The sequence below is a fragment of the Empidonax traillii genome, unplaced genomic scaffold (assembly GCF_003031625.1).
Source record: "Empidonax traillii isolate 1590-97213 ecotype Southwest subspecies unplaced genomic scaffold, ASM303162v1 scaffold1322:size239206, whole genome shotgun sequence".
NCBI lineage: Eukaryota > Metazoa > Chordata > Aves > Passeriformes > Tyrannidae > Empidonax > Empidonax traillii.
The window spans coordinates 200454-222704 of NW_020956515.1; the positions used below are offsets into that span (position 1 = coordinate 200454).

At 43.2% G+C, this 22251-nt stretch overlaps 1 protein-coding gene across 3 annotated transcripts in view; it reads left to right on the forward strand.

Annotated features, from left to right (window-relative positions):
- Nucleotides 1-172: 172 nt before the first annotated feature.
- The window catches only part of TFDP2 (transcription factor Dp-2), a 32466-nt gene continuing 10387 nt past the window's right edge, over nucleotides 173-22251 (forward strand). For 2 of the 3 annotated variants that reach the window (XM_027906579.1, XM_027906578.1), the window contains exons 1-6: nucleotides 9912-9960; nucleotides 11207-11273; nucleotides 15927-16030; nucleotides 17241-17362; nucleotides 18146-18193; nucleotides 21823-21985. In XM_027906579.1, coding sequence (XP_027762380.1) covers nucleotides 9946-9960; nucleotides 11207-11273; nucleotides 15927-16030; nucleotides 17241-17362; nucleotides 18146-18193; nucleotides 21823-21985 — 519 coding nt within the window. In that variant the 5' untranslated portion in view covers nucleotides 9912-9945. Of the gene's footprint in view, nucleotides 279-9866; nucleotides 9961-11206; nucleotides 11274-15926; nucleotides 16031-17240; nucleotides 17363-18145; nucleotides 18194-21822; nucleotides 21986-22251 lie in introns of those variants that run through there. The other variant, XM_027906577.1, reaches the window with a different exon arrangement.

The window sequence follows — 22251 nt, forward strand, 5'->3', positions numbered from 1 at the left end:
GGGGCCGGGCCGGGCCGGGCCGGGCCGGGGGCGCTGAGGGCGCTGCGGGCGCTGCTCCCGCCCAGTCCGGGGCCGCCGGCGCGTCCCGGCTCCGCGGCCTCCTCACAGCGCCGGGGGCGCCGCGCCGGCCCGCCCCACAGGCGTCGGCGCGGGCGGATCGCTCCCCGCCGCCACCGCGGCTGCCGAGGGACCGCCGCCGTCTCGTCGCCTCAGCGCCCAGTCGGGGCCCGGCCCGCCCCGCCGCCCGCCTTCCCCTCCTTCCCGGGCCGGGCCTGCGGGTGAGCGGGGAGCGGGGGGCGGGTGTGGGGGCCGGGAGGGAGCGGGGGTAGCGCGTTCGTTCCGCGATCGGCGCTCCTGGAGCCGCGGCCATCGCGGTTTCGCCGCCCTCACCGGGCGGGCGCCCCTGAGGGCGGGAGCGGTGCCCGGCACCTGCGGGCGGGCCCGGGCGGCGGGGACAGCCGGGGCAGCTCCCCTGCACTGTGGGAGCGGCGGGCGGGCCGCGCCGGGGCCGGGCGGGCTCGGTGACACCCGCAGGACCGGGCCGGCCCCCGCCCTGCCCGGGGAGCCGGGAGCTGGGGTTTGGAGCTGGGGTTTGGAGCTGGGGCTGGGAGCTGGGCCGGGGCGGGCCTGACCCGCCACCCTGACCGGACAGGGCCGGCCCGGCACGACAACAACGAAACTTCCCCCGCTGCCTCTTCCTGGGAGTTACGGGCCTGCCCTGGCTCCCCGCTGGAAAGGGCTCCACGGCAGAGCTGAACCCGGAGTAAACACCGCCTGTTGGGACTGGGAATGCAAACAATAGGAGGAAAATATGGAATAAGCAAACTTCCTTGAAATGTGGGAGAAAAAGGCAGACGAGAGCGCGCTCCCTCCCTGAGTGAAGGGGCAAAGGCGAGCTGTGTGTCACAGCCCGTGCCGTGCTCTGGGGAAACGACTTTGGGGTTCATTTTCTCTGTAAATTGTTGATTTGACAGAGAAAATCAATGGTTTAAATTGATAGGATTTATCGTGCTGTGTAAAATTTTTTTTTGAATTACCACTCGGTCAGTTTTCGTAATTTGGAAATTAATCCAATGACTTTTTTGACTCTTCATTAATACTTTTAACAGCTGATTATTTTATTAACTGCTGTTACTGATATAACTTAATTGCCTGACAGAAAACAGCAGAACGCTGGAGGTTGTGTGACGCTGTATCACATTGCAACTTGATACCATCTTTGATTAAAAAATAATTTTATGCTGGTCAAAATGGATGCTGCTAAAAGAGAAACGAATAATTTTTTTTCTCAGTTTCTTTACCCTGCCCAAATTAACTTCGGTTAATTGATTTTATCCTGTCAAACACAAGAAAAGGTATTATGTGTATACATGGGGCGAAAGCCTGTGAGATGAACAATGTCACAGGAGGAACCCAGAACTCTATTTCACAGCCCATATTTGTGCCAGTACTGTGTGTACTCCAAGATGTTTTGTATTCAAAATAACGTGTAGGGTGCTAACTACAACACTGAAAAAGCTTGGAAGAGTAAGGAGAAGTTTGAGTTCTAGGAAAGAAAAGACTTGGCAGGAGAGACGGTCATAAGAGAGGGGAAAAAAGTTCTTCTTTGCAATGTTTCTTGTTGTGAGGTGAGTCTGGTGCCTTTGGAAGAGGAAACAGTAACAGGTCAAAGGATTTAGTTCTATACTAGGGAAAAAATGGAAAGCACTAAATGCTAACAAGATTGTCTCATGGGTGAATTTAAGAGTGATCTTATTTCACTGTCAGATTATTGGGCCTTCTTTTAACCACTTCCTTTGTACAAAAGTCACTAATGCAGCACAACAAAAAGAGACCATTTGACTTGTGCTACACTGATGTGGTTAATTTTACAGGGAACACCCCAGTGATGGGAATGCCCTTCACTGCTGCAGGAGGTTGTTCCTGGCAACCTCACTGTGCAGGTGATGAGGGGCAGTTTGCAGGGCAGGATTTTACCAGCAGCTGCTGCAGCCCAACCTGTGGGAATATTGAATCTTCTGCATCCTCATGTGGAGCAGAATGAGTTCCAGTTATAGCCAGCCTAATTCAGATCTTGGATTGCATTTCTTCTGAGGTGCTACCTTAAAATAGTGTTCTTAGGGCTGTCTGTATTGAGTGACAATTCCTTAAATTGTTTGCCTTTTCAGTATACTTTTGGGTGTGATGGTTAAGGCTTCCTCCTCTGCCTTTCTGATTACACTCACAGGACAGGACTGCTGATGAAGGAACAGTGAATCTTGAAACAGGGAAAATAAACAGTCTAGTCTGGTGCAAGGAAATACACTGGTGGATTTTTCTGTGTGCAAAGCCAAGAAGTCACTGGAATCACACAGGTTTATCCCAAAACTTTAGGTATTAGGTGAAAAACAAGCCCAGTGTCCTAGTGTGGTAACAGTACTCATACTGTATCAGAGCTGAAAGCATAAGTGCCTGTTGCATGACCTGAGAAACTTGGTATCTGCAAGGAAATACTGTAAAAAGGCAGCTATGTAGGGAGTGACAGTTTTATAACAACTTCCTGGATTGATTCTTGACGTGCTGTGGAACATCCAGCAGTAGAACAAAATGGATTCTGGTTTTCCCCTGTTATTTGGTTTGGGGGCTGCCCCTCTTTTGCCAAAGCTGAGGCAGTAATGTGATCTTACTCTCATAGTTTCATTAAAGGAACTTCCTTGCTCCTTTGTCTGATTTCCTGTGTGCAGTGATGGGTTCCATTAAAGGTCTTTACAGAGTGTTCAACTTTACCTCTATACCTTTTAATATTTATAGCATAAAGATCAATCTAAGCAAATCAAAGTGCAGGCCTACGATAGTTCAGCTGGCAAGACTACTGTGTATGTTGATATATACTAATATATTTGCATTAGTAGAACTGCAACAAAAGCACAGCCTCTTGGAACATCCTACTTCTAGTGAAATACAGAACAGGAATTAAATGAAAAGGGATGGTGTTTGGAAATAATTCCAGATCCAGCTATTCCCTTAGCACCACTGAAGAAACTCTCTGCCCTTCAGAACAGTTTGCAAAATCCGCAGCCTACTGAAGCCACTTCTGAAAATATTTGTCTTTACTGGAACCTGTAGAAACTTTTAGATTTTTTTCCCCACTAACTTGGTGATAAAATAATGCTTTATCCAACTCACATCTAGTGTTGGCTGTCACAGTGGACTCTGGAACTAAGCTGGGAAAAGATGAGTGGGTTTGTTAGTATACTTGTTTCAGTCAGTGAGGTGTGCCCTGACCATCAGGTTTTGCTCTAACAGCAGTAAGAGGATGCAGTGGTGGTAGTTGAGACTCTACTTCTATTCCCTCCCCAATCCCTGCTGGGTGACTGTAACACCGGGAGGGTTGCTTTGATAGGAACTCAGAATCCATTTCCCAGGGGTGGTGTCAGCAGATGTTTTCTGTGAGAGCAAGGGGCCATTTTCATTTACGGGTTTGTTATTGTGAATTTCAGCACAAGATGTAAGTGGATAAAAAATAACTAGGGTCATCTATTGAGAAAGAAATCAGCAGGTTGTGGTGGGTTCTTGCTGTCTTTAGGCTGTGAACTTTTAGTGAAGTTGTGTAGAGGAATTCTTCAACTCGGTAGCAGCTATTTAGTGGTATTTGTGGGAATTAAAATCTTAAAGCAAATGTATCAGTATTTGCTCACTGAGGCTTGTGAAAGCTGATGCCTCAATGCATTAAAAGTCACTTGAGAACCACAATGGTCATCCAAGTATTATGGTGGTGACATGACCAGTAATTGTGGATGAGATTAGAAACTGTGAGTGAAAGTGAGCTCATGTCCTCAGAGTGCCATAAAAACCTCCGTGTGCGTGGGCTCTCTATTCCTTGGGAGGAGAGAGCTTTCCTTTTCTTGTAAACTTGACCTTGAGACTTGAGAAACACCAGCAACGAATTTCTCTTCTCTTCCATGTGCAATCAAATTGTCATAACTCCAACTTACAACTCCAAATACGTTTAAACAGGTTTTTTTAAAATCAATATCTTCATACGTAGAGCTGATAATTGTGAGGGTTGGTCCTGCCCACTGCCCAGGCCTGGGTGGCCCCTGGAGCTGTCAGTGGGTCACAGCCCACGGGGAACTTGCCTCTGCAGCCTCTCAAGGCCCCACTGGTGCAGTTCTGGCAGTGAGGACTGAACTGCTCCCGGGGAGCTCAGGTGGGAATGGCAGTTGTTGACACCCTGTCCCTGGGGAAGGAAGAAGTGGGTGAAGGTGGAAGATCCCTTTCAGCAATTTTAGCAGGGATGGATCTCAGTGCAGTGCAAGGTGGAATTGTGCCCTGCAGGTGACTTTGTGTGCTGGAATCAGTGCTTGGGAGCTTGTGCATCACTGGAAAAATCCCTTTTGGTCTTTGTACTGAATTATAACTACACAAGTATGAAATTCTTTGTAACCTTTACCCTTCAGTGAATACTGTCATCATCTTCAATCTGAGCAAGAGCAAAGTTAACAATGGCTTTAAACTAGAGCAAAGTAGAAAGAAAATGTAAGAAATAGCTACTAAGCCTCTTCGTTGTCAAGTTTTTTATCCCTGTATAACTTGGTGATCTTTAATTAAATGCAAATGTAAAATTGTTTTCAGTTCATTGGCTGTTAAGATCCTTCTAGCTGAGGGATGTAGACAAAAGTCAATCTCAGCAGGGTGGTGCAGCTGTTCCATGTATTTGGCAGTGTACTGGTAACTCTAGAAATGTTACAATCTCAAAGCTCATTACCAGGCCAGGTTAAAATCTAGAGCATTCCCTGATGTATCACACAGTGTGTGAGCTGGTGGTAGCAAGAAGCTTGTGGGAAGTCTCAGTAGTCAAAAAGATGCTGTTTTAAGCTCAGCTTAACAAAGACAAGCCAGTGTATTGTTGGCAATGCACAAGGACCATTTTACCCAGCTATTTCACAGTCATTCATACAAATCACTACATTTTTTTCAAGTGTCAATCCATTGCAAAAATTAAATTTCTTAAGGCGAAAATGTGTTTGTGCTCTCTGCTCTGAAAGGAAGTTGTACCTGGCTCTCTCCACGGAAGCAGTGGAGTCCTAAGTGTTGTGCCCTGTGCAGTAGTCAGCTATGGACCAGAAACCCAGTGAGAGAACAGAAGATGAGCTTGTAGATTGGTACTTAAAAAAACCCTGCAGCTGCATTTCTGTTAATTCCAAATGTATCTGTGCTGATAAAAGCTGTATATGAAACCCATAAAGATATTTTAGATCAGCTTGTTTGAAGTTTTGCATGAATGTTACCCACTTTTCTGGTATCAAACCCAAGCTGGTTTGGGGAGTTAAAAGAGCCCTCAAAGGTTCAGGTGGTTGGGAATTGTTGCACGTGTTTAATGTAAGGTTCCCTTTATTTGGGCAATGGGGGACATGCTTCACCTCACTGGTTTTGAAATCAGCCCTGAGTGCTGCTCCTATTCTTGGACACAAAGTTTACTGTAGTACTGGCGTGACCCTGAGCCTGTGTGAGAACGTGCCCGAGAAATGGAGTCGCTTGAGGGCAGGAGTGTCCAGTTCTGGGTCGATGGGATTGGGCACTCAGCACTGTCAGGGCTGGGCAGGCAGCAGAACGTGAGGCTCAGCTGTGCAGCTCAGTGCATGGGCACTCTGGGCACTTTCAGCTAAGGGAGGGTTTGAATCCAGCTCTGGATTTCATCCCCGTGCCGTGTGTGCTTGTCACTGGTACATCCACTCAGAGCTGCCTTTCTCCCTGGCGTTCAGGATACTCAGGACCCTCCCTCAGTGGTGTCGAGAGAGTCACGTGGATATGTGCCACATGTGTAGTCATGTGATGTGTTCATCTGCGTGTATGTGTAGGTTGCTGGTCGCAGCAGTCCAGCAGTGACAGTACATACAGAGCTGGTGTGAGGAGCGGGACTGTGGCATTTGGGATCAGTCCGAGAGTACTGACTGGGATCCAGTTCATTTGGTGCCTCAGGATGGGCTGGGGGAGGTCCCTAAAGGGGCATTTCCCCTGCTGTGCTTTGTGCAAACCACTCTGGGTGGTGGCTGCTCATTATACCCCTGCAGTGCTGAAGTTTATACTCACTGAACTCGTGTGTAGGCCTTGGCTGGGTTTCCAGGTTCTTGGTGCTGTGTAAACTTGACTCATCATTACTGCTCTTGTCAGGTGCCAGTCGTTTTCTTCTGATGACACACTGGCATTTTGCTCAGTCTCAGCTACAGGATGGGATCTTCACTTCCAGATTGGGTTCAGGTGGTTCTCTCCATTTGCACCTTGGTTTACAGCAGCCATTCTCGTTTCAGTTTTGTGTCTCATAGCAGGGAAAACTTTGGATTCATAGACTGCAGCCTTTAAATCAAAAAAAAAGTGATTAAACTAAGCTTTTCAGCTCACTACTCTTCTCACATTATTTTGTTCAAAGCTTCTGATATCATTTAGTGGTGAAGTCCCTTGGTTTCCCTTTGCTGGGTCTCTCCAATCACCTTGTCTGTTATCTGCTGGGACTTTTTTGAAGGCACAGCAGTTGCTCGCAGTGAAAACTGGAAAAAGGAAGTTGCACCTGCAATTCCTTCATCATACACAGCACGGTGGGAGTTCCTTTCAAATGCTTCCTAAGAGCTACTTTCTAACATTGTTTTCCAAATACCAGTTACTGTGTGATAGCTGAAGGTGGGGACTTATTTCCCACTCTGGGGATGTGACTTGTTGAACTCGCTCCTTTCTGAAGTGCTCCATGAAGTGACAAGCTGGATGTTTTATGGGGCATAAGAGGACTCAGAAAGAAAGTTGACAGATCACTGGAATTTTCTTACAGGGATGCAAAATCTGTAATTTAAATTCCAGAGATTTGCTACCAAAGTTGCAGTTCTGCTGTGTGGGATGCCAAGAAGTGAGTCTGACTTGTACACACAGATATTTTCACTAAAATTGGTCTTTTTTTAATCTCAATTTCTTCAAAAAGGAGGCAGATATTGAATTTTTTTTTTTAGGAACAAGACAGGGAAACGCTTCCTGGGAGCAGGTGGAGTTCTGCTAAGTACTTCATCATTTTGAAATTTTACTGGTCAGAAAACTGAGCGCCAGTGAAGCAGCATATGTGTAACAGGTGGTCTAAGCCCTGGAGATGCTGTGCATAAATTAGTGGTTTAACACTGAGCCTGTACTGATTAGTAAGGAATCTTTTTGTTACCGGTGTCTCCTGAAATCAGCCTTGAAAGTCAGTATTATGGAGAGGGCTGTGAAGAATATCAGTTAATTTCTAGTGGAAAGGCTCGTGTTGTGCAGGTTTCTTTTTCTTGAAACGGATCACACTTTGCTCTTAGCTGACCCAGCTCCTTGGAATAATTTTCATTTTGCACTATTCTTGAGTAAGTAAATGAAAAAAGTGCTCCTTGATGATAAAAAATCATTCTAGTATATTAAAATATCTCCTTTTTTAATGTGTTCCATAAAGAATTAATGTCACAACAATTTGAGTGATTATCCAATAGTTGTCTTCGTTTAAAGATGTTTAGTACTAATGTGATATTTCCATAAAAATGACACTCGATGTGGTGAACTGGCCTGTGGCACTGAGGAGGATCTGTGTGGTGCTGGGCTGTGTGAAGCTCTGATTTTGAAGTACTGCTGATTTGAGAAGGGGAAGCAGGATGAGTGTGGTAAATGTTAATTTTCGAGGACAGTGTTATGTCCCATAACTTTGTTCTTTTCTGCTCTTGGGTTTTACCCACTGCATGCATCTCACAGGGACAACTGAACAGCAAGGCTTTGGACCATAGAACACAAACATAAGAAGGAGTGTAATGTCGTTCTGCAGGTGACTGTTTTCTGGTTTGATTTGTGTCTTGCACTGGGATTCAGCTTCAGGATCACAGAAACTTTACAGCAGATCTGGCTTTTAACTTGTGAGGAGAACAGGTACAAATAAACAAACAGTTCTGTTGCAGTTAGAGCTTGATTATCTGGGCTTTTGTAAATTTAATGCTCAGACTGGCTTTTTAGAGTCATTGGCACAAGGGATCAGGAAGCAGATGTTCCAGCAAAGCCACGAGTCAAAGTTTACAAAGTCAGACAGTTTGGTTGGCTCCCTGTACCGTGCAATATGTGCCCAACAGGCAGAACTGTGGGAGCAGACCAGAAACCAAGGCTTAGACTGTGGCAGGCAATCTTAGTTCAGATAAAGCAATCTGCATGTCTCTGGCTCTGAACCTGTCATTTATGCAGCTCCACCTCAGGAGGAACCAGCTAAAGAACAAAAAGGTGGAGGTTTATGTTTGTCTGTCTGTGTGGTGCAAGCACGAGCAGCGATTGGGGATGAAGGGAATCTCCATTTTGGGGCCATCTGTGGCGGTTCTTTTGTCTGAACCTGACAAGAGGTCATGGCAGATGGTGGGGTCACAAAGTCTGGCTTCCCGAGCCTGACAAAATGTGTTCATGAAGCTGGAAGAACACCAACTGTTCCTACTGGCTGGAGAGCATTGTGGAGGAGGATTGTGATGGTTTATGGACAATACCTTCTGGATCACTGAGCTTGACAGCAAAGGACTTGTTAAAGATGAACCTGGTTTGCGTAGCTGTAAATGGATTAAAAGCACTCAGCAAATGTGTCCTTAACTATGGTTGGTTTGAGTAAATTGCTTGTAAAGCCTCTCAGAGAAAGAGAGGTCAAACTGCATCATGAATTGGGCCAGAGTTCCAGATGATGTGTTTGGAGAGTTGGTGTGGAAGGATGAGAAAGGGGGGGAAAGAACAAGCACGAAGATGATACTTTTCAGATGCAATGCAGAAATTCAGCTTTTGCTCTTTGCCATGACCTCTGGAGCCTTGGGGCTCTTCTGGGACTCTCCTTCAGGTGTCAGGATTGCCACACAGATGCAGTGGCCCCTTTCCCCAGGCTGTAAATAGATATCTCTCACTAGCACATTCTCGGAACTCAGAGAAAAATTATTCTTGTCTTCTTGGATGTTTTGTCATTGAAGTAAAACATACAAATTTTGACATTAGAATATCTTAGTCGAGTGGTGTGGTGTTCACGTGCTGGAGCAGCTGCCTAATCCTGGCTGCAGTAAGTTCCTGGCACTTCCCTCCAAGGGAAGGGAAGGCACTGTCGGTTCTCCAGTCTCTGATTCCACTCGGGTTTTGTATGGTGAGTTCTGCTGTGAATGGTTGTGACTCATATTTGGTAACTAGTTTAGGTGTCTTCCTAATTTTACTGAGTTGATTCCACACTTGAAGGTGTGAACGGTTCTCCCTCCCTTACACATCCAAGTGCAATTCAGATGTCTTTTTTAGTTCATTTTTAACTGCAAGTAGTACTTATAAAGTACTTTCAAATTCTGTCTTTAAAACGGTTTGTGCTGCCAGCATTGATTTGGAACTTTTCTTCTGTCTTCTGTAAGACTTCTGGAAGATTTAATTTTAAAAAGAAGTCACTTTTATGTATTTTTCGGTATACCACAATTTTTATCTTCTCCTGGAATTCCAATACTATAATTCTAATTGCACAGATTTAATAAAATATTTAAAAGATGAGTTTGAACAGCAATGGTTTTTCTTGCCTGTTTCCTGAAAATACTGTTTGTTTTCTGTGTACATACATTTCATTAAAAGCTTTCTCTGTTGCTGGTGGCTAAAGACACAATGGAGAGAAGTAATTCACTTCCCTCTTATGAGGACACTCTGCATTGCATGGTTTTAATCAGAAAACTTCAGTAATGGCATGATGTGCTTTGCTAGCACACTAATGTGATTGGGATTCCGTCTCTGCCTGTCCCAAGCAGTGAACATTTCTGGTGTCTGGGAAGAGCCTGGCTATTGTGGTGATCGATTTTATCCAAGAGCAGGGCTTCAGCTAAGATATTTCATTAACTCTCTTGCAGGGTGTTCATTTTAAGGAACCTGTGAAGATGAAAAGGGGTATCATATGGTTTTCCGAAGGATAAAGCGATCCTGTCTGACATGACGGCTAAAAATGTAAGTACAGGTGTTGCCACACGTATCCCTGGAGTGTTGGGTGATAGAGTGGCACAGGTTGGAAGGGATGTTGCCAAAGAGCTCTCCACGAAGCGGCACAGCAGATGCCTCCTGCCATCCTGAAGAGCTTTCCTTGCACCCAAGCCCCCGGAGGAAAAGATACCCGGGTGCTTCAGTTTTCCCCGTGGATCTCTACTCCCAGATCGTCATAGGAGAGGTTTTGCTTCTGTTTTCATGCCCTCTTTCCCTTGCCCTGCTCCCACCTCGGCGTTCCCTCCCCAGCCCCGCTGCTGCTGCACCGCTGCCACCTGCTGGGAGACAGCCCTGGGAATGGGCAGGGAAAACGGGACACACTCTCTTTGGAAACAGCTCCTGCTGGTACCACTGCCTGCAACAACAGCCAGAGCACTCTCTGCCCTGGGAAACTGGGATCAGAGTCTGCAGGGTGTGCCAGGAAAGGGCAACATCTGAGATAACCTGAGGGGCTGCACTGTTTACAGAAGCACCTCATTAGCACATTTTAGCAGTATTTACAGTCAGAGTAGTGCAGTGGGTTAACTGCAGTGAACAGCAGTTAACATCATTTTCTGTGTGTCCCCTGATGGTGAAAACATCTCCATAGAAGCAGTTTCACACAATGCCCTGTGCAGTTTTTCCCCTATGGAAATTATTTGCCCAATACAAGTTCTTTAGTGGAACCAAGAGACTGAAGGCTTACAGTAGGTACTTTTTATTCTTGTGTAGTTTATTTTAATTACTGTTTAATTTGTCTAAAATTAAACGTTGTTCTAATCTGAGGTTATTCCAATGCTGCAAGAGGCCTTAGCATGGGTTCTGTTATTGCTGCATAATCTGTAAAATAAAGCAGATATTTGATCCTTGGTCCTGTAATACAGGTTCTGGCCATCAGGGAGGTTTGTGCTGTGTTAGTGGTGGCAGCTGCTCCCTCTGATTTGGAGGGGACAGTGATTTATTTACACCATGGCAGGCAGAAGGGGCTGCCTGGGTCGTGTGTAGTGCAGCATCAGAATATTCAGGGGATTTTTGAGGTGAGAACTTCACATGCACAGCATAAATGTCTTGAATTCTTTGCCTTGAATCTCATGCTCTTGTTAGACTCTGCTGTCCACAGAATGATGATGGTTCATAATGCAAAAACAGATTACTTCCATAATATTGTTGGTTGCATATTAGAAAACAAAGAAAGGTTTATCGTATTTTAAGACTTCAAAAATGTTTTGTTCAGGTTGGTGTGACTTCCACAAATGGAGACTTGAAAGGATTTATAGATCAGAACCAGAGTCCAACAAAAGGTAAGAGAGTTCTATTTGTATACATAGAAAAGAAGCAAACATTAAGACTTATTTCACTGTGTGTGGTTGAGTCACGTTTGGGAGTGTCAGAATTCCAATGGTGATGCTTTATTGCTGACATGTTGGTGTGCAGGAAGGTGTGCTGAGACACCAGCTCAGCTGTGGCTCATTCTGTACTCACAGGTAGCTGCAGTCTGTGGCATCAGCACCACAAGATGAGAGTTATGTTAGGGACATTTTCTGCCTTTGTGTCACTAAAAATACATAGTTAAAATAGCTAATTACTTGGCCCTTGCACTCCAAAATTGCCTCCTCTGCTTTTCTTCTGTTCACAGGCTTAGGTTTCACGGTCTCTTTTTCTTCCCAGGTTTCCCCTGGAGCACCTGAAGCAGTTACTCTTTGTGCTGTTACAGTGTCAGTTTGATCAGGCTGTGGAGGGAAAAGGGAGTCCAGCCATAGAGCACTGCTCTAGCACCAGGCTCCGGGAGGGAGGAGATGTTAATCATAACTTGCAGAGATTGCTTTGGCTGGGAGCCCTCACTTTTAATGCAAGTCCACAGTGAACTTTGTTTCAATCCATCTTTTTCTTAGGCAGCACCTGTTTGTTATGAAGTCCTGACTGGGGTTTAGTGCACAGGGTGCTCTAATGGAATAACCTTGTTGATGGTGTCAGTGCTTGAAGAGACCTGCTAAAATGACCCAGACATCAGAACTGGTTATCCATCGGTGTGTGCCTGGTACTTTGGGATTCATACAGCTGTTAATTCCAGCAAATTTGTCTCAAATTGAGCAGTAAAAGACTGAAAATGTTCTGGTCAGTGTAAGCCTGAAGTACACCGAAATATCTGCCCCATTTTGCTTTTCCTTTTCTGCAGATCTCTTTGATGTCAGGTGTTTCTAGATATAGATGTGCTTCTACAGACTATGGAATTTTTAAAAGTTAGTTTTGCAGCCCAGTAATTTTATACAATAAATAAACAAATAAATTGTCCCAAGAAAATACTTGTAATTGATAGCATGGTAATAATAATTCAGAATTATCTATATGCTGTTACAATACTGCATCCTGATCTTGGGAGATCAGTTTATATTTCAGTGTAACAAAGGATCCTGAGGACACATCACATATGTTATTGCAAAATACCCTGATGGACTGCTGATATTTCCCAACTCTGACCTGGCTTTTTTTGCCACAGGCTGTGTTAATTTAATTTAATTTAAATGGCTGTTCATGGAAACTCTTTAAAAACGTGCACACTCCGAATATAAAATCCAGATTGCCAGCACTTCCCTGGTGTTTTGTTTGGAAAGTGAAAGGCTGTTTTTGTTGGTGTGGGCATTGTGTGGAACCCCAGCTGGTGGGGCTGTGCTCCTCATCAGCCGTGGTCTCCTTCAGACTGGCTCTGACAGGTGCTATAGATCCTCCAGCTGACATTGTTCCTGATTATCTCTGCAACTGAGCTGCAGACCTAACAAATGTAGTCCTACAGGAAGAAAAACCACGACAATCTCCTTAGCTTCCTATATTTGTACAGGAGTGCCTGTTGTTTGGCTGAAGTTGAGCTATTGACGGGGCCTAAAAGATTTAGAGTGTCTTGTGGGATGGTTACTGTGTGCATGTGAGGGTGCGTGAGCATGAATAACTTTATCTGTGACTGCTTGAAGCTGAAGATCATTTAAATTGAATTTTTCTTTGTGCATGCAAGTAAAAATACTGCCCAAATGCCAGGAGGAATGTTATGTAGTGACGACGGTTTTTTAAAATATGAAATTATAGCAACACTGGTTTCTCTCCGTGAGAAACAACAATAGTGGTGGCTGAGGGATGGGAAAATAATTCACTCAGAAGCAAAGTGCTTTTGTTCCTAGAGAAACACGCACATGTGCCCTGGCAGATTTCTGTGTTGGGTTTGCCTCGGTGAGAGCAGGCTCGGTTTGGGGTGGCTTTATGTGGATTGCAGCTGAGGCTTCACCATCAGAGCTGTAAGCCCGTTCCTTTCCCATGTGCTTGGTAATCCATCGGTAAATGGGAATAATGGCACTGCCCTCCTTTGTGCCTTGAAAGTGCTGCTGAGGAACATTACATAAGAACTGAGTATTCTTACACAAATCATTCTGGTTTGATCCATCTGGGCTGAGCTTTCTCTCCACGCAGGGCAGGGCAGGGCAGGGCAGGGCGATTCCCGCGACTGGAGGCTGATGGCTCTCATTGTACTCAGCTCATCACTGTACCCACTGCTGCTGTGCCTGGGACACGAATCACTGCAATCTGCTCTGTCCCCAAAGGATGGGTGTTGTTAAGGCTTGGCATTTATTTAGAATTTGAACGCGTTTAAAGCCTTTACAGTTGCTTTGTGGTATAATATATATATATATATATAGTTGCTTTGATGGTATTTCTGCTCTCGGTTGAATACAGAAATCTTGTGAATGTTTTGTGGCATCTACTTCCTCCTGCTTTTTCTGTGCTGTTTTGTGAATAACACTTGAGGAGATTGCTCTTGTTGGTGTTTGCTGTTCTGTAATGCTACTTTGCCTTCAGAACTTTAGAGATGACCGACTCCTCAGCAAACACAGGTGCCCTAATCTCCAGAACCTGGTGTAAAATACAGCATCTCAGCAAGCAAGTGCCTGTTCCACCAATAATGTTTGTTAAATATTTGTGGCATTTCATGTTACTTGAGCATCTGGACCGTAATGCTGTGTTTGAGAAACAGAAAACAACAGGGAGGGAATATTTTATTTATAAGTGATAAAGCTTTGCTTACTTATTTTTCAACTGCTGACAAACACACAGAACAACCTTTGTAAAATTGTGGTAAAATTGTAACATTTGGTTGTTCCTTCTTTCTGCCCACCGTGGATGAGAGAGATCCCACTCATTAAAAGAAACTGGTCCCTTTCTATCCTGTGTGCATTTAAATATCTACACATTCACATATTTATATTTACCCATGAAGAAATTTAAAAGGAAGAACAAAGGCAGGGAAACATTTCTTCGAACACTTGATCAGCTCTTAATATGGTTTGGACAGCGCTGATGCCAAATGGGGGATTTGTGTAGGGATTAAAAGATGAAAACCTTCTTCTATTGACAGCAACTCCAGCCAAAAAGACATTTAAACACAGCCCATGTGTAAGCTGCTGTCTTTTTGAAATCAAGATCAAGCAATCTGAATAACCCTGTATTTCCTGAAGTTGCCCTAACGGTGACCACGTACATTTACCTGGGGAGCCCTGTAAATGAAGGCACAGTGGCTGCTGATTGTGCTGCTGTGCTGAGTGCACAGCCAGGCTGACACATCTCACTCCTGTTCTGTGAAACTCCACATTGCAGGCCAGGAGGTGTTGATGGGGACAGCTCTGTGGGGGAGCCCTGGGGTAGAGCTGGAAGCCAACCCTGACATTTCAGAATTTACTGCACTTTGCCTTGTGCCCTTGTGCTGTCAGCACCGCAGAAAGTCATTCCTTTCTTTTCCCTGGTAAGAAGAGGGACAAGGAGAAATAATATGAGAGCTGATCTTGGAGATAACGGGGTCAAAAGTTTCAGCTGCAGCAGAAAAGAGGAAAATTCCTCCAGCAGTAGTGGGAGGTGACACGTCATGGATGGCAAGAGCCTGCAGGGAGGGGGGAGGCTGGATTCTGAGGAGAATAGGCTGGCACAACTTGGGAAATCCCGGGCACAATCCTGGAGCAAAACTAAAACTGACAAGTAGGAGAACTATTCTGGGCTCAGAATGGGAACACAGTGGATGTAAATCATGAATTGCTGTTTCGTGCACTCTGTGCTGCCTCACAAAAGATGTTTCATAACAGATTTCCTGGGGGGGTGAGGTGGGGGGGGCATTGTAAGTTTGTTTTTCTAGGTGAGTGAGGTGACTGAATCATTTATTCATTCTATTAAATAGAGAAGCAAGCAGTTTCTGAACATGTTTTCAGATACAGATCTGCCTTTTGGAAAATTAGGCAGTAGTGATACTCCAGGTGCCAGAGGAATTTACAGAGAATAAGAAAACCTCCTTGTCTCAAGCTGTATGTATTTCTCATATCTCTGATTTTTTTTTTTTTTTTATAAAGGAGAGACTTTGCATATGTCTACATCTTTCCTACTTCTGTGCTGTGACTACAGAAGATAAAATCCTTTTTTAAGTACTCCTTTTTATCAGTTGTGTTGCTCCTGCTTGGTATTGCAGAGAAATCCCATTACTGAATGTATGCAGAAGACTCTGGTGCAGGCAGATGAGGAATGGTGAAGGCCAGGAAGGTTTATGGATGCATGTTTTCTGCACGTGCTTATGATTATAAATAGGATTTGTGTGCTGGCGTCTTGCTGAAGTATTCTCGTTAATTTTCACTTCTGATGCTGAGGTATGGCAGGCCGTGTGCTCTTCATCTTAGGCGAGAATAAATAAATTGCTTCTGAAAATAAAATACGTGTAATTTTAAGGGTCAAACAGCAAAGGTGTAGTTTGGTGAGGTGTCCTTGTGACATCTGCTGAAAGGTCTGGGGTCTGTTTTGTGATGGTGTGTTTGCAGTGAATGAGACAGGAAAGCTAATCTGGTTCCAGAAGGTTGGTGTGAGAATTTGCTGAAGTGTTTTTCCCAGGTCACCAAGGCAGTGATTTAAACCTCTCTTTTTTCCCCTCTCTGTAGGTAATATCTCAGTCATTACACTGCCAGTTTCCAGCACCAACTCTCCCAGTAAGATTTTGCCCAAAACCTTAGGACCGATCAACGTGAATGTTGGACCCCAGATGGTAAGTGTTGCAACCCCGGTGATGCCAACTGGTGTAAGTGCCTGTGTGACTTCCTGCTGGTGTAACAGCAATAAAAACCCAAACCATTAGGAATGTTATTGCTCCTCTCTGAATGTTTTTAGTCACGTTCTCAGCAGTAAATCTCCCTCCAGCATTGTCAGAGAGTGCCTTGCATGTGCCACTAGAGATTTAACTGGTTGAAACTACTCTTCCTGTCATTTTCTTATTAAATAGCCACTGCAGCAGTGTCGATGCTGGTTGCCAGGGGCCGCCAGGTGGCACTGCAGTGTGTGTATATATATATATATATATATTTATATATATATCTGCTGTATACTTACAAGGGGGTTGGATAACTTAAATAGTAAAGGAAACTACAATGTTTAGCACAGCCAGTACTCAAAATGTCGCTTAACAAATGGAGTAAAGTACAATAAAGTTTTAAAAAATGAAATAAGGTATCCGAGGAAAAAAACGCTGTCCAAGAAACCTTGGTATGAATCTTATCGTACTGGAATCCAAGTAATTAAATGTGTTTTATTTTAAAGATTCAGTAATTAATGCTGTTTGATTTTAAATACTATCTCAGTTCTTCTGGTGACCTACTTTTAAGAGTGAACTTGGGTGTGATTTAAAAGTTGAGAGCAGGTGTCTTGTTGTTAACCGCTGTACCTACAGTTTTCCCAGGTTTGTGTAAATGGGAATTCTGTCCACCCTTCAGACTTTACACTGAATTCCACAGGCACAGTGCTGTATTATCAGCTTGCCAGAATGCCCTGGGACCTTGTGAGTGCTGGAAACTGCAGGGAACACTTTGCCTGGAGCTCAGTTTGTCTTTGGTACCAAAGACAAGAGACAAATCCATTGGAAAGAAAGAAGGTTTTATTGATTGCAGGGATCAAGACATTGCCTGGATGTACTGGTGGAGAAAAAATTGGGTGTCCTATCTGCCATACCTAGGAATTGCTTCTCTTTGGCTAGTTCTGTGTGAATAATGCAGTAACATGGTACAGTTAGAAACTTAACAGTGTTGTAATTGCTTCACTGTGTGAAGATCTTCTGATGACATCTCTTCTCTATGTTTTGACTGCAGCTTGCTTCTGGTACAGAATTATCACTACGTTTCTTAGTGCAGTGCTGATGAATTTTAGGCTGTGGTAACCTCTGTTTTCCTAAAACAGCTGTGTTTTTTTATTCCTGAATTTGACAGATCATAAGCACCCCCCAAAGACTGACCAATTCAGGGAGTGTTCTGCTCGGGAGTCCCTATAACCCAGCTCCAACAATGGTCACCCAGACACACATCACAGAAGCTTCTGGCTGGCTCCCAGGGTAAGGCTTTTGCCTTGTTTAAAGATGCCTGAGGGTCTGTTCTGGTCTCTTCTGTTATTTATACTATCATCTCCCTACAGGGGGAGAGACTGTCAAAATCACTTCAAGAGGCAATTCAGAAAAAACTGTAATGGAAAATTTTGAATTTTATCAGTGTGGTATTTCTATTACTGTTTTAGATTAGCAACAAGTTATATAGGGTTCTGAGGTACCCCAGAGTAACATGAAGTTCTTTATCTCTTCTAATTAAATCTGGTCTTTACAGTATTTCTTGGTATTTTGTTTTAATACCAGTACTGCTGAGCTCAGCTGTATCAAAATAGAGATGGAGAACTTTGCCTCTGAAAAAATAGTTTATTTCTGCATCTAGGTTAATTTTTCTAATCAGTGATGAAGGTCAGTAGTACCTTGCCAGCTTTAGACATGAGAAATGGAGCATCTAAGAAACAACTGCTCTGTAAGCAAGGACTGTCATATTCCTGTGCTTCCCAATCTAGCTCATGTCAGCACTGTTGCAGCTCCAGGTGGAGTGACTTACCTCGATTTATGTGGGCAAAGCATGGTAAAATTGGGAATAGCACTCGTCTGGCAGTGAGCTCCAGCAACCTCCTCCAAAAGCCCTGACCCCCTTCTCTCAGATTTTGTCAATCTCTGTGTCAGATTTTTCACTTTTAGGAAACATGGAACAGCAAACACCAGACCCAGCCAGGCCCTGCACAGTGATTTTAGTGGCCTGTAGATATAATGTTATTTTCACCTAAAGTTTGAATTGTCTTTTCTTAGGGAGCGAAAACGGACTCAAGAAATTATAGAGTCAGACTTTTCCGAGAGGTGAGTTGAAGCCGAATTTTTGCCCCAAAAAGCACAGAGAGACTGCTTTAGAGACGAAGATTTGTTTCCCTAAAGCAGGAGGTATTTTAATGCAACGCGTTGGAGAGTCCCCAGGTCGCCCTGGACAAAGAACTCTGTCGTGTACAATCAGCATAGCTCTTGTATACAGTTTTGAGCATAAAATTACATCATAAACATGCATATTCATTAAATTGCAACATCTACTTGTAATATTCCTATATAGGCGGGGTCTTCAATTTGGGGAGGTTTAGAGGTGGGAGTTCCTGCAGCCTTCATCAAGGGTCGTTTGTTGGTCTTCCTCGTTGTAAACTTTTGAACTTTCCTCAAATCTTTCCCTAATTTGGATAGTTGGCAAGTGTGGTAGGGTCAGGTTGACTTTTGGCTCGTCCTAAGATTTGCTGATGTTGCTATCTCTTTGTTTTATGCTTTAAATGTTCTATCTTGTCAACATGTTCTGTTCCTCAGACAATTTATTACTTCTTCTGTGGTTTCCTAATGCTAGGGTTTTGAAACTACTTCCACAATTTTGTGTTTGAGTTCACCTTTTGTTTCTCAAAGACTGCCTCAATTGAGTGGCCTCATTTCCCCCCTTTTCTTATAACTTACAAATTCCTTCGTCAAGTTGTAATTCCAGGGGGTGTTGGTACGACTGTACCATTGCCTAAATCATTTGGGTCTTTGTCACTAAGGATTTCAGTTTTTGCCATAGGTATATGTTTGTGAGAGTTAGTAAGAGCATAGCTATGGTTATAATTAGTATTGGGTGCACCAGGTAATGGAATGTACTGATTACCTATTTGGTCTACAGCATCTCCATTTACAATTTGCATAGCATAAGGTCTCCCATACAGGATTTCAAACGGACTCGATTTTTCCTTTGATCGGGGTTTGACTCTCAGTCTAAGTAGAGCAATAGACAAAGCTTGATACCACTGTAAATTAGTTTCTTGGTATATCTTAGCAATTTACAAGCAATAAACAGAACTTTTTTCTTTATACCTTTAAATTTCAAACAACATGTTAGCAAGAAATTCTTCGCATTCCAAAAACCCTTTCTCAAGAGTAATTGTTGGAAACGTTTCTGGACTTTGGTTGGAAACGTTCCCAAACCTTAAAAACAATCCTAGATTAGTTAGAAAATGTCTTTAGCCAGAAAACTCTCCGCTTTTCTTTTAACTCTTAAAGCACGACTTTAAACATGTTATGGGCACACAAAACAAAACCAGTCACATAAGATACAGTCTCAGTAGAATTTTAACCTGCCTTCTTCTATACCTGGGCCTCTAACCCAGCTTTGGTGGGACTCTAACCCGCTCTCCTCTATACCTGGGCCTTTAACCCAACAGGGATTAATACCAGGGTGTCCCCTTGGCTTTCCCCGGGCGGTGAGGTCTCACCCCCGTCTTTTAACAGAGCGCTCTCAGTTTTAAAAACATATCAAATAAAATACCTCTTAATTTGAAGCAGGAGATCTTGTCCACCGTTGCGTGTAGGTCCGAGGGGTCTGGGAGTCTCTTTACCGACAAAAGATCCATCGGGAGGGCCCAGAGAGTCCCAGGCCGCAGCCCCGGGAGAGAGAGAGGATGTCCTGCCGCGGTCGCCAATTGAAGCCGAATTTTTGCCCCAAAAAGCACAGAGAGACTGCTTTAGAGACGAAGATTTGTTTCCCTAAAGCAGGAGGTATTTTAATGCAATGCGTTGGAGAGTCCCCAGGTCGCCCTGGACAAAGAACTCTGTCGTGTACAATCAGCATAGCTCTTGTATACAGTTTTGAGCATAAAATTACATCATTAACATGCATATTCATTAAATTGCGACATCTACTTGTAATATTCCTATATAGGCGGGGTCTTCAATTTGGGGAGTTTTAGAGGTGAGAGTTCCTGCAGCCTTCATCATGGGCAGTGGTCATTTGTTGGTCTTCCTCGTTGTAAACTTTTGAACTTTCCTCAGATCTTTCCCTAATTTGGATAGTTGGCAAGTGTGGTAGGGTCAGGTTGACTTTTGGCTCGTCCTAAGATTTGCTGATGTTGCTATCTCTTTGTTTTATGCTTTAAATGTTCTATCTTGTCAACATGCTCTGTTCCTCAGACAATTTATTACTTCTTCTGTGGTTTCCTAATGCTAGGGTTTTGAAACTACTTCCACAATTTTGTGTTTGAGGCAACCTCTTGTTTCTCAAAGACTGCCTCAATTGAGTGGCTTCAGAGTGTTGCTGAACATGGATTTTATGTGTAGAGTTATACCTGTTTTATTCAGGTCTGCCCTTCAGAGTGTCCAGTTCCCTCTTTCAGTTTTCCCTCCTTCACATAAAAGCTGTGTGGATGTTATTCCTTGTAGTTAAAATTCATTCCTTTTAGCTTTAGCACTTCCTGATAAAGACATTTACAGGTGATACCAGGAGTTGTGAAAAACAAACAGGTTTTCAGAAACAAGGTTGTTTTGATTTTCCGTGTGACAAATACTTGCAAACAAATGATCTTTGCTTCTGAAACTTTTTTTTGGAAAGCATTCAAGGTGGTTTTATTTGTTTACCTGTTGAGGTTGATTGAATTGAATATCTGTTTAGGGATTGGAAGTGTTGGGGTTTTTATAAACCTTTTTTTCTTCTGTGTTCTGTTTTCTTAAATACATTCTAAATTTTGGAAGCCATTCTTTTATGTTAATATTTTAATATTTCCCTTAGCTTGTTACTGCTAACAGAACTAGGCCTTTTTCTGTAAAATAACAGACATTTTATCAAATGATCTTGTCAACCTGTAATTTAAAAAAAAACAAACAAAAAACCAAAACCAACAGAGCTGAGCTTTTTAAAGGCTTGTGTTGTAATACACATCCAAATCCAGTCTGTGTGAGAAAACCACCTGCTCCTGTTTTTTTCTACTACTATTATCTAAGTTCTCGCTTTTCTGGAAGAAGAAGGTGAATGGAAAATAACCCTGAGAGTTGCCAGTTGTTAATTTGGCCCCATAAAACCCCAGGAATATGTTCTTATTCTCCACAAAGGACATTCTTGTCCCTCTGTCCTGACTATGATGGCACAGTTAATCCCTGATGGGCAGGTTTATTTTATTTATTGAGCTGTATTTTAAAGATTTCCAGAGGGGTGTCTGAGCCTTTCTATTTTAGGCACACACAGGAGAGATCCCCAGAAATCTGGGTTCCAGGACATAAACACCCTGTGAGATTTTCCTCTTTTTTTTGGTTGTTCTTTAGTAAAATTACCTGGAGATGAATTCTAGATCTATTTTAAGGATCTTCCCACAGCATGTGTTCCAATACTATCCATGGAGAAACAGCCAAGGAAAGGGAAAGGCTTCCAGTGCACTTTTTTTGCCAACTCGTAAGAAACAAGGAACTGATGCAAAAAAAAGCAGAACACTTTTGGTTTTAATTTAAATAGTACAGATCCCAGTTGCAAAAGGTACACCCTGTTAGCTGTGTAACAAAGTAGCTTATTATTAACAGTGCCTTAAAATAATATTTATATATTATTTATATATATATTTATATTTATATATTTATATATTTATATATTTATATATTTATATATTTATATATTTATATATTTATATTCAGTGCCTTAAAATAATATTTTTTCTTTCCAGTAAGAGAAGCAAGAAAGGAGATAAAAATGGGAAGGGCCTGAGGCATTTTTCAATGAAAGTTTGTGAAAAAGTTCAGCGGAAAGGGACAACTTCCTACAACGAAGTGGCTGATGAGCTGGTGTCAGAGTTCACAAACTCCAACAGCCACCTGGCTGCAGACTCAGTAAGCAAAGAGCGGGGGGAATTGTTGTCCCATTACAGATTTGTCGTGTTTTCCTGGGGTTCTGGTCCTTCTGTCCTGCCACAGTCCCTGCTTTCCTTCACTTACTGAACTACTTCTCAAATAGAATCCTCAGATATTCAAAAATATTAAAATGAATTAAATTATTGAATCTAACTAAGTAAATAAATTAAATTGATAGAATATAAATTAATAAAAAATAAAGTTAATTAAATAAATTAAAATATTAAAATGAAGACGTGCTCGGT